Source organism: Linepithema humile, chromosome 5 (genome assembly GCF_040581485.1).
Source record: "Linepithema humile isolate Giens D197 chromosome 5, Lhum_UNIL_v1.0, whole genome shotgun sequence".
NCBI classification, from domain to species: Eukaryota; Metazoa; Arthropoda; class Insecta; order Hymenoptera; family Formicidae; genus Linepithema; species Linepithema humile.
The window spans coordinates 15,315,424-15,327,617 of record NC_090132.1 but is presented as its reverse complement, the minus strand read 5'-3'; the positions used below and the strand labels follow the sequence as shown (position 1 = coordinate 15,327,617).

Here is a 12,194-nt window from a genome sequence, read left to right as displayed (position 1 = left end):
ATAGAGAATGTCTTTTGCAAATATTCACATTATTTTGTCTATTCGCTGCATGTCATATCTAGATGTGACGCGTATATTTATACATTGACTCCCTGCAGCGCAATCGAGTGACCGACATTGAAACTTTTCTCCGAATTTATCGTGGCTATCATAAAAGATACACGTAACACTGTCAATAGACTTAGCTTATTTTCATGAAAATGTCGATACTGTCAATAGACTTAACGGATTTCCGCGAAAATACTGATACGGTTACAGATTTGCATGATTTGCACGAAAATCTTGAAGGGTGCTTATCATATATGCATGAATATTGCAACAAATTAATTAATATCATCATCTGGCGATTAAAATATATTAAAAGCTTGTAATTTCTCACAAACTTCTTATCTCAATCAATTCTTTTATATTTATCTACTTTTTGCGGATGCGACAAGCGTACGGCAAACCTAAATGCGTATCGTTGATTACATAAATTGAAAACCGTGTATAATTACGAAGATACGTGTGCGTGTGTGTGTGTGTGAAAAGAGGACATTGTCAAGCGCGCCAGTTCGTCACGATAACAGCATTGACCAATGCAGTTTCGCGGATAATGCGTGTAAAAATAGACGCGGAAAGCCTCGTACGACTTTGAAACTGTTATGCCTTTAAGCCGCAGTTGTTTTTTTAATGATCTTTGCTACTCTTATAGTCAGTGAGCAAAATGTTGGCAAAATGTTGGCGGATTGGCAAAAAATTTCATCAAATTTCCTATCATTTGGCTATCCGAATTTCTACTGCACTGTGAATATATACTGTGTTGAATTATTTATTTTCAAAACGGTATAAATCCTAATTTAAAGAAGTTAAATTGTATTATTTAAACAAGAGAAAGAAATACGCAGCTCTCTAGTACATTATCTTCAAACGGAATAATGTCTAGATGATGTAGTCAAATGCCCTTCAGATTGAAAAAGGCGAAGCGACTTTGCGGAAAGGACGAGAGTGTAACAAAGGCGTTCTCTATGTACCACGTCCATCTTAATCACGCTGACAAATGAAAGACGCGGGACTTTCTTTCTCACAAAGAAGAAGCCAGTGGTCCTTATGACATATCGTCGTAGTTTCACAGCTTTGTATGAACACGTATACTGCTGTGCAAACACATATACTGTATAGTATATTTTCGTACTGTGAGAAACTGAGAAAAAGCATACAATATAGATGGAAATGCACGTTCTGACGGAGAAGTAATACAGCCGCAACGGTTTCCTTTTTGAGCGCATGAGGATGATTAGCGCATGTACACGCATATATGTATACATTAATCCGAACTCGCGAGGAAACCGCGCGTACATGCAACGTGTATTATACACACGCATTCTCTTCTCTGTGCAGAGACGGGTCGGGTTTTCGACATTATCGCGCAAATGGTAATTTTACCTTCCTCTGGTGGCTGAGAGTGATAAAAAAAAGGGAATTATTCATCATCGAGAATTAACATTTAACTGAGAAAATTTTCATCGCGGGAATTAACTTTGCTATTTTTTCCTCAAAGTTTACTCGACGAAACAAAAGTAAGATTAAAAAGAAAATCCGAAGCAAATACATTTTAAACCAATAATCATATGAGTTTGTGATAAAATAATGTATGGAATAAGTAGCTTTCTTCATTCCCTTGTAAAATCTGTCATCGGGGAACTTTTTTATTAAATTTCACCAGCAATGAGCAGTCAATTCTCATGTATTTTGTAAAAACCACAGCTTCAATATATTTATTTATTATTTACTACAAGGTACATCATCGAGTTTTTTGTCTCTATTCTAATCCGCGAAATGCCTTATGCATATGTGGAATACACACCGTATACATGTACATGTATTCAGTGTATACGCTTACATGAAATCTATAAATAGCCCATAACGAGCACGATAAATTCTCCGTTGTACGAGTATTTCCTACCTTCAAACGTCTATCGGGAAAGGGTCAACGGCCCCGAGTCATTGAAGCTATCGAAGTACCCGAAGGGCGCATTAACTCGCGTCTAATGTACATCAAAGCATCCTCGTTCTTGCGCGGGTCAGGCGCGGCGTCGCGCGCGTCCTTACGTCCCTGCCTACAAAAGTCTCGTTATGCATCGGTAAAATCGATAGACCGTGGAATGCGGGCCACTACCGCGGTGACGTAATTCAGGCGATATAACCCGCGACACGCGGTGGAAAGTGATCGAAAAACGCCTGAGTTCTTCCGCGATGCCATAATGCTCCGGCTAACGCTCCGCCACCCGGTTGACCGTGTAATGCCGTTTTTCCTCGCGGATCTCTCCTCTCCGTGTTCTCTCTTCTCATCCACCTCGTCCGCCGTCGCCTCTCTCACCCTCCCTTACATGCTCCATATATGCCCCGCTTCACCCCGGCGTCCCTCGGCCCGTCATCGAGATGCCGTGGTCTCGACTTCCGCTCGATCGAGCGTGATCGAGACTGATCGGCTTGACACAAAAGAGCGGCAGCGGACACACTCGGCCCAGTCCAATAGCAAAAGGGTTAATTATAAAGAGCGAAGCACCAAAATCCGATATTGCGGTGTCACTCATCGCCGATACTGTTGCTGTTGTTGTAACTCTTGCCGGATTAATAATGGGATTGCAGTAAATCAGTCCACGTTCGTTAACAGAATAGTGTTATTCCGTGAAGGCTTCCGATACTTTGCAAGATTGTCATTGAAAGATGCAATCATTTTTATAATCTTATAATTTCTACTGCTTCTATAATTTCTCTTGCTCTCATTACTTCGTTGTTTCTATATTGTTATAATTTTAGTTATTAAATGAAAGCGGATTTATAAATCACACTCAACGATATTGGTTTTGTTTCTGTAGCTCCTACCGCGTTAATGTCAATAATAAAATTGTTATAAATCAGTTTATATTTTATTCGAATTAACGTTTCACGGAATACTGATATCTTGGCGAGTGCTTTCGGTTAGATCTTTCGCAAGATCGTTGTCGAAAAATGGAAACTATTTCTAATTTTATTTCATTTTTATACTTCTATAATTTAAATTATTTAAACCAAAACAAATCTTGGTTTCGAGATAAATAATAGTGTCCAAAGGGTAGATATATAGATATTTATACACGTGTCTGCATACGTATTTATTTATTTTCCACTCTTCAACCGCAAAAGACTTTTCTCTTTTGAACGAAGTTGGAAAAGCTTCTTTTAAACAGAAATGCAACATCTCGATGTCTCGAGGGACATTTACAAGGATGTCAGAGGTATCGATTGACAAACACGTAGATGTTGATATCGACAAAATTTTTATGAGCGAGTTCTCAATACGTCCGATATCCCTGCACGGATTATTATAAATTTAGCGCACGAGAGCACGAGGGAAGTTCTTTCCGTTGAAATGATAATATTATGACGCCGGGAGGAACGTGTTTCACGGCGATACGTGTGTGTGTGTGCTTTCGGTAATTCACGCGTCTTTGCAGGGAGGGTTAATCTCATTATCCCGGAGGGGAACCAAGTGTATCATAAAGAAGTGCCTCGCTTGAACGCTTTGTTGCTGGATAAAGCGAATAAATTTTGAACGATAGTAACGATAGATTCAAGTGCGATACGCTCGTATGCAACGTATTAATCGAATATGAGTTTGTCGGGGCGGCGAAGGAATATCGCGATTTCTCGCAACGGTACATAATTATAATAATATATATTCGGGCACGGTCGAGTAAACGCAAATTCTAAGAACGTAATAGTGAATTATAATTAGTCGCCGTTGAACATTCATCAGCGACTCTTAGCAACAAAACTTGCGAGCGTTATATCTTTTTGCGCTATTTTGCCGCTCGTTACGCGAAAATATAGGTTTTTCTATTATTCGCAAATCGGTGTTTGATTTTGGCTGTTTGCTTTCCGGGAATGTAATTTTCTCCTTTAGTTTCCTCCGTTAAATTGTTTTCTTTCTCATCGTCGGGGAAATGTGCGGGGAATTACGTGGCATATTAAGCGTAACAGTCGAAAGCTCCGCGCGCCGGTCGATTATATCACGGAAATGTTCCGACGTGGAATTAATTCAGACACGCTCCGATCGTTAAGAGGGAACTAATTAATGCACTGGTAGCTGGCGTATTAAAAATCGATGTCGGAAATACGAACGGCCGAGCGCTCACATTTGCGTCGCGCCCGATGATAGCGCGGCAGCCTTGCCGTCGTTAACTTTGCAAATTGATCAGGAATAATGGGGTGGATCCCGAGGGAAGAGAGAGAGTCGTATATCGTTTCGGTATATCTTTACGGCACACCCGTATCTGGCGCGTGCTCGGCCGCGTGCGGTCGAACGATACGCCAAGAATATCCGCGCGACGCCGTCGCGCCGTGCATATCCCGTATTCCCTCTAAGACGAAACTGCTTGAAATTATTTTCAACCGGCTGGCTCGTAAATCACGGTATTATAAGCGCGTGCTCGTAACCATTTGCTACGATTACACCGCAGATTTACGCGCGTCGTCGTCCGGGATTTCAAGAGCGTTCGCGCGCGCGCGCGCTCGCAGTCAACGTCGATTATCTCGCGTCAGTTAGTTTTATCACGCAATTGGGGTGGCGTTCGCGCGCGAGCGATCGGTTAATTTTCGTTTAATTGGAGACCGCCGTTAACGTCCCCCGCTTCCAGCGCTCATCAATCGGGATTATGAAACTAATGGAAATTTAAAGTCACCGCGCGCTCATGTCCGCCAATTAAAAGTTTCGCCGCGGCTTTCGCGTTTCGAGGACATTGTTTATCAGACGTCACCGTTATCGCGCGAATATCAAATGACGCCTTACTGGAGCTATTATCAACTAAGTACGAGCTGTACTCGCTAAAGTCGGACGTAGTCGTAAAAGGGTACGCCGTATTGCGTCATTTTTTAATAACATGGCGATTATGTAAAACTGCGCGTACATTATTGCTCGTTAGAAAACTCTCAGGCGAACTTTTCAAGCAAACTTTCAGACACGTACAGCGCGGACGCCTACGCTGTGTAAAAAAAATATATATATAAATTGCGGGAGCGTACAATACTTGTCGGGGCGATAGCGGTAGGGGCTTGCGATACTCTCGAACGTAACATACATCATTGGAGCACTCAGCAAACTCTCTCGTTCGCATCGTACCGATTTAAATCACGTTTAATTGCATGTAAGTAATTAAATGAAGCAGTCATGATGAAGGAATTTAAATAATTGATGAAAACGTCTGGTCGGGCAATTTAAGTGGGAGTTTCACTTGGAAACCATTACAGCACGATACATAATGGCATTTATATTGCCCTTTTACTCATAAACTTGGCCGTAAACTTAGAAAAGCGCAAGAGAAATCGTTGCCGTTAGTACAAAAGATTATGGGTTGCCGACAAAAATATGGCATACTAAAAATTGCAGTGAAATTTCAATATTCTCAGAGCAAATAATTATTTTATTTTCGATGTAACATTGATATTTGACATACAATTTGCTATTTCGGATTGGAAAACTCGCAATTTATCTTTCATCCGCAGCTAAATGATTTAGCTGAAAGCAAACCTGTTTTATCGCTCGCGAGGGATCGAAACCTTATTTTTCATCAATCAATATCAGTGAGCGACAGCGGTAGTTGCAATAAACCAATTGCGAGGACCGCGATTGTTCGGCTTTATATTCGATTGATTGGTTTGCTCGCGGCTACGTGCTGTCTTTAATGCCCTAATCTCGGAATCATTAAAGTCCCAAGTCGTGGCAGTATCTATTCCTAATACAAGGCAGCTCGAGATAGAGCATACAAAATTGATTTTGCCGGAGAAGCTATTATGCGATACACACGCTTTCACGTGAATTCGCGATGTAGCACGACGAACAAATCAGCTTTCGGAATTAAGATTAAAAGTTTCAAGTTCTTATTCTCCCTAAGTTTTTACGTCATAAGTTTTTCTTTGCCCGTAAATAATACATCTATTAGATAAATTTGTTAGATTAATTTGTGACAATTTATTGCTCTCCCGATATTACGAACTCGCTATTTGCTCTTGTGCTTGTACAATTTTTTTACATTATGTTTAACTTTTATTCATTTATTACGAACATTACTGTTTAGATACGATTATTATTTTCCATGATAATGTAAAAGCAATGCTAGCAATGCAAAAGCATTGGAGAGAATAATTAGCAGTATTATATTATACAATTAGAATAATAACATGTGTTTTTTCCAATATTACAAATTTATATCTGCTTTACGCTTTGAAATTTTTATATGATATTTATTATATATAATATTTTTATATAATATATTTGATTTCTATATTATAATTGTCATTAAAGAGAAAAGGAATATTATTAATATTTTACGTATAATTATTACAATTTTCTCAATTACATATGAGCTCAGAAGTCAAAGACTAACGCCACTTTTTACAATTTTACAGTATAAAAAAATTTCAAAGCGTAAAGCAGATATAAATTTGTAATATTGGAGAAAACACATGTTATTATTCTAATTGTATAATATAATACTGCTAATTATTACAATTTTCTCAATTACATATGAGCTCAAAAGTCAAAGACTAACGCCACTTTTTACAATTTTTTCAATTTAAGCACATGATTGATGCTTAACTTTTTATAAATAAAATAAATTACCTTGATAATTTTATTTATTATTTCAAGATGATCAAATTTTTTATTGTCAATAAATAACACATAACTTGCTGCAAAAGTCATTGTGATTAATTCTATTTGATTTTTTTATTTTTAATAGATTTGAAATTCTTAAAATGGCAAAGAATAATAATTTTGACAAATAATGAATCAGATAGTGATTCTTCGATAATAATTGTCAAAAATGCCAGTTCAAGGAAACGTTTTTGTATTTCTTCGCATTCGTCATCTGACTCAAACAATTCCTGATAAAAATAATTTGTCAAAATTTATTATATCTTGAAATTATTTCATATATATCTTACCATTTGTGTCAACTTTTAATCGTTTTTTATATATTTATTTTTATCGGGAATGAAAAAAATATTGCAACAAATAGAAATGTTGAAGAAAAACATTCAAATATTGAACGAAAACAAAGTTGAAATCCTGATAAATGAAGGACTCGAAATGTTCAAAATTGTAAAATATAATAATAATGATAATATTAATAACAAGAATAATAGAATCTAACGACAATAATAAGAATAGAACGGTTACATTGATTTTTTATTTAAAATTTTGTAACAAATAATATTTGTTTTTCTATAATAAATAATGTTAAGATAATTTTTAATAGCATTCAAATTAAAAAATAGTATTCAAATAGTATTCAAATGGTATTAAATTCAATGGTACTGATTTTTTTTGTAATTTCCAGATTTTCAGTCAAATCATAGTCAAGTTCATGCAAAATACATGAATTCTCGATATTTATATTTTTATGTATTTTCTACATTGTAACATAAAAGCTGCATGTTCAATAATACATTCTATAACATTTGTTTATGTATATATTTTAAACAAAATTTAAATAACAGTGTTTATAAGTTTATCAATTTTCTCTACTTTTTGTTTGATAGAATTAATCAGTTTGGCTTCTGAGCGGCTCATATATTTCTATTCCGTCACGATAATAACATTATTTTCGACAAAACAAGTGCAAAAGTAATTCAAATAATGCAAAATTATTAGAGATGGCAATTAGTGTTTTTTCTCGCAATATTAAATCAAAATACAAAATTGCAAACTTATATATCCTCTTTTTGTATTATATTTAAATTTCTACATTATATATATATAATCATCCTCTCCTTGAAGGGGATCTTAATATTATAATTATTAATATTTTCTCAATTACTGACATTATGTTATGTTACGATAACATCACAGTATTCGACAATGCATTAGAAATAATCAGCATATTTTTACAACATTTATAAACACGCTAATGATATAATAATGATTAAAACGTATTATATGATATAATCGTAAGGAAAAAAGTTATCTAGAAAGCTGAAAATTCTTTCACTCACCTGGCCGTCCATGGTAGCACCTTGTTGCCCTCCAAGCTGATGCTTCGCAGCTCGTACTTGGTTCGGTGTCGCAGCGGCGAAGCCGGCACCGCGTTCGCATGAGCGACGTTCTTCATGCTCTTCGTGGTGGGCCCGGAGAGCGCGTGCCTCCTCGTGGACGTGCCCTCCCTCGTCGACTGATTGAGCGTCCTTCGCAGAGAACTCATTTTTGATATCACTTTGTTTCTCGCGTATTATTCACGAGTCGGTCGCGCGATCACTCCCCATATCTTTCGATCGTCAACGTGATTTATACCGCCGACATCAGGCGTTCGCGAAAAACTTTCCGCCGAGCGGCTGTTTCTGAGTAGCGAGTAGCTCTCCTACAATACGGCTCTCTATACAGCCGACAGTAATCTTCTCCGCGCGAGGAAGTTTATCCGCGCTAGACCCAGTTTCCCGTCGCGACAGTCCTCGGCGCTACGGCGCTCGGCGTGGGCGGCCGCATCCCAGACTTCAAACTTCTCGTTCAAACAAAACGTTTGTAGGATACGCGGATCCGTCTCAATTACGCGCGGCCCGAGCTCTTCCCCGTTTTATCGCGCAACAATCTTTCTCCGCTTTCCCGGAGCGGAATAGTTACTCGCGAAACTTGTCGCAGCGAGATCAGTTCGTTAATCGAGTTTGCTGTCGTTCGCCGTGAGCGAAGATTCTGTTTGCCGCGGCCGCTTGTGCCCGCGTCGCGATCGCTTCGCGGTGTCGCGCTGACGGCGACGTCATCGTCACCGGCGGGTTCTTCCGGGTTCTCCCAAGTCTCCGCGCGTCGCAGCCTCCTTTCGTACTCTCGCGACTGATCGCAGGTGCACGATGGGTTTATCCCATACGGCCGTAAATGGCCGCGCCACCTTTCAACCCCACCATCCGCCGGCGACGTTCGCCACCATAACTCGCGCCGTCCGCTGTGCCCACCGTCCAGCCCCACCATCGCTCGTCGGCACCCCACGTAGCCGCCGTCATCCCTCGCCGTGGACACTCTCTTTTCCCTCGATCACCCTTTTTTTCTCCTCTCCTCGATATCGGCTATTCGCGCGCGAACGCGCGGCTATTAAACTATCGCTTGTGCCTCGCCGAACTAATCGGCAACGCGTCGCCGGCAATGAATGCCGCGAATGTAGTCGCCCGGCGTCGCGATTACTGCCACTGGAAATGAAATATCCCCTGCGCTGCACTACCTCTTCGAATACTAATGTTTCGCGATAAAAGCTCTATTGTTGAATTGATTGGGACGCCAAAACATCTGCGCTATGCTCTTCGAATGTTAATAGAATCCTGTTGGGTTTAAAAAGAAAGCGGTCATCGTGTCGCGCTTTTATATGTCTTGCAAATATAAATATTACACACACGACTGCTGGAATAATTGGAGTTGAGAGAATTTTTCATCCCAATGCTGATATATTTTTTTCGTCGATATAACGGACGTCAGAAATATCCGGTGAAAATTATATAAATTAGAATTTTACTTTTCTTCATCGATACGACGGACATCAATATCGCTTCGAATTAAAACGAATCGTGGAATGTAAGATTGGCAAGCGTTAATTGTCCTCAAAGTTGATCTCGATCATTTCGCCTGACGCTTGACTAGAGCTGCGACGCAAGAGTTGCGAATGCAACTTGGAAAATTATTCGCAAACCTTTCCGTGTTTCGAACACGCGCGTAGTATCTATACGTCGCGAAGCTACCCGTGCGTGAACGATTACCTACCCTTTAAACGAGTAATCGCGCACACCAGCCCTTACTGCGCGTCAGTTATGCACGAGCTCTCGCACGTAGGGATTCTTCCAGAGTTCAATACAAGTTTGCGTCAAGAAGCGTATTTTATTTTTCACTATTTATTCTACCGTAAAGATGCAGGGGGGACTGATATGTGCTACGCATATTAAAGCCGTACAGAAATACAGTGTGTCCTAGAGCCGCAATTTTCAATCTCGCAATCAGCGACACAATTCCACGTCGAATTTGGAATTGAATTTTCCTTCTTTGAGGAAATTTTCGAATTATTGCCGTTTGTTTATCGCGACATTAAATATTCTGGCAATTAAGCTCCAAATTTATTGTTTGCGTGAATTTCAATTAGCGTAACGCGAAAATAAATTGGTTATTTGTGATAGTTGTCGCACTGCTCGCTCGATTAATTGAGCTTTCCAATTTAAATATGCAAATTTATGAATGATAATTCGGTCACTATTAAAATTTTTATGCACAACAGAGAGAGCTTTGGCACTAGACGACATAGCTGTTCGCGTTAGGCCGCTATTGATCGTTAAACTTAGTTCCTGCACGCTTCATATGTGCGTTATAAAGATAATCGTTAAGCCGCAGCCTCATTGCGATCCATGTTTTTCCCGAGGCCTGCCGTGCCTCTCTCTCAGAGCAATCGTGTAAGAGATTATATTTAAAAATTTATCCCGTCGAATCTCTGAGCAGCTATCAACCCACTTAAACACTATTCATTATAAAATAGTTCCGTGCGTCCCCAGCGGAAATTTTGCTCATTAATCATAAGGGAATTTTGAATGCAATCATGCGTCGCTACGCGAAATTCCGTTCCGAGAGAGTTTCCGCGTGTAGAATACACACTGTCCAACTCGTAATTAATACGCTTACGCTTCAGGCGCCTATTTCACCCTTTTTAGTAGTTCGAACGTCACAGCAGTGTCGCGCGAGTAAAATATCTGGCAACAAGTACCTGTGAATGAGACGTAACTAGCTCGCAGCGCGACGACGCTCCATTGTCGGATCTTATCAGCGACAATTAATCCGGATATATGACAAAACGACGAGTGCGAATAGCGTTTCGCGTCGCCGAACGCGCCACACACTTTGCGAGTCCAAACGTACGAATAAGCCAAACGTTCTCCGGTATCAATTTCATTAACACGGACGATCCACCTGAAGTTTGCGGAAAGTATAATAACATTTCACGCGAGTCTCACGTGCGTCACGATGCAGTTCCCTTATCTTCGTGCGACACGTGTCCCCGTGTTACACCGCGCGATCCCCTTCCGCGGCTGACTTCTCTCACCGCGAATATATCGCGTTACGAATCGCGTCACCGTCGCGCTTTAACGCATCGCGTTTTAACGCATCGCGCAATCACAAATTCGCAAAAAAAAAACAACAAATTTTCCGCGCTCGCGAGAGAGAAAGAGAGAGAGAGAGCCGAGATATATCCGAAGAGACGCACCCCCGCGGATCGCGAGCAAGCTCGGGAACGACCGTGGAAGACTGCTCGATTCACGGCCAAGATAATTCCGCGAAGGGTACGCGGGCGCGCGGGAAAAACGCATGCGTCGATCCGCCCGGCATGGTCGAAGAAGGAAAGCACGTACGGTACGCGCCGGCACGTCGGACGGGCCGCGAGACTTGTTTTCGGAAAAACAAGCGCATATATCGGTTGGTGGGCGAGCGGGACAGCCGGCGACATGCCTCGACGCGTCTCTTTCTATTGAGGGGATCGATCAAGGAGGGATCTCGCGAAGCAATTATAAACGCTCCCCCGTCTCACCCCTTCCGTATCTCTCTCTGTCTTTCTCTCTCCGACGCGACCTCGCGATCATTCTCCGTGATCGCCTAAGGCTGCTGTCGATCTCAATGCGTTCGCCGAGCATCTCGCTTTGCGGAATTCTTTCGCCGGCCCGTAATTAATTTAGACGGCTCCCTGATTGTTCCGGGCGAGCCACCCGGACGAGCTCCCTCTCTCTCTCTCTCTCTCGCAGCAATCTGGTTATCATGAGAGATGCGCTGTGCACCTTTCGTCGGCACCTTTCCGAATGCTATTCTCCTTACCTTTCACTTCTTTCTCTTTATTCGCCTTTGACGCGAAATGATAAATTGTTCGACGATATCCAGGTTGCGGAAAGTGGATTTTAATGGATTAAGCTTTAGTCCTGCGATATATCGATAGGTATTCTGCTTTATGTTTTGTTGCACTCGTCGAAATTGAAGTTTATGGTCGTTTCGTTATTTTCCAGACAACTTAACTGCCGGGCGCATTCGCGTTTGATATGGCTTAAATAAAATTGAGCCCAACATCGGCGGGGAAACGTCCTGACAATTCCTCCAAGATTGAAACGATAATTCTCTTTCGCGCGCGATACATTCCGCACTGGATTGACGCTGAAATAAGTCAACTTCT

At 40.9% G+C, this 12,194-nt stretch overlaps 1 protein-coding gene and 1 long non-coding RNA gene across 8 annotated transcripts in view; one reads left to right on the top strand and one right to left on the bottom strand.

Moving 5' to 3' along the window:
• Positions 1–11,293, bottom strand: part of LOC105680183 (GTPase-activating Rap/Ran-GAP domain-like protein 3) — a 29,245-nt gene extending 17,952 nt beyond the window's left edge. Inside the window, exons 1-2 of one of the 4 annotated variants that reach the window (XM_067355208.1) lie at positions 10,746–11,293; positions 8,017–9,324 (exon numbers count right to left, since the gene is read on the bottom strand). In XM_067355208.1, coding sequence (XP_067211309.1) covers positions 8,017–8,222 — 206 coding nt within the window. In that variant the 5' untranslated portion in view covers positions 8,223–9,324; positions 10,746–11,293. Of the gene's footprint in view, positions 1–8,016; positions 9,477–10,745 lie in introns of those variants that run through there. The other 3 variants (XM_067355209.1, XM_012380657.2, XM_012380656.2) reach the window with 3 other exon arrangements.
• The window catches only part of LOC105667286 (uncharacterized), a 137,243-nt gene that overhangs the window by 20,779 nt on the left and 104,270 nt on the right, over positions 1–12,194 (top strand). The gene's annotated exons all lie outside the window — the stretch shown is intronic.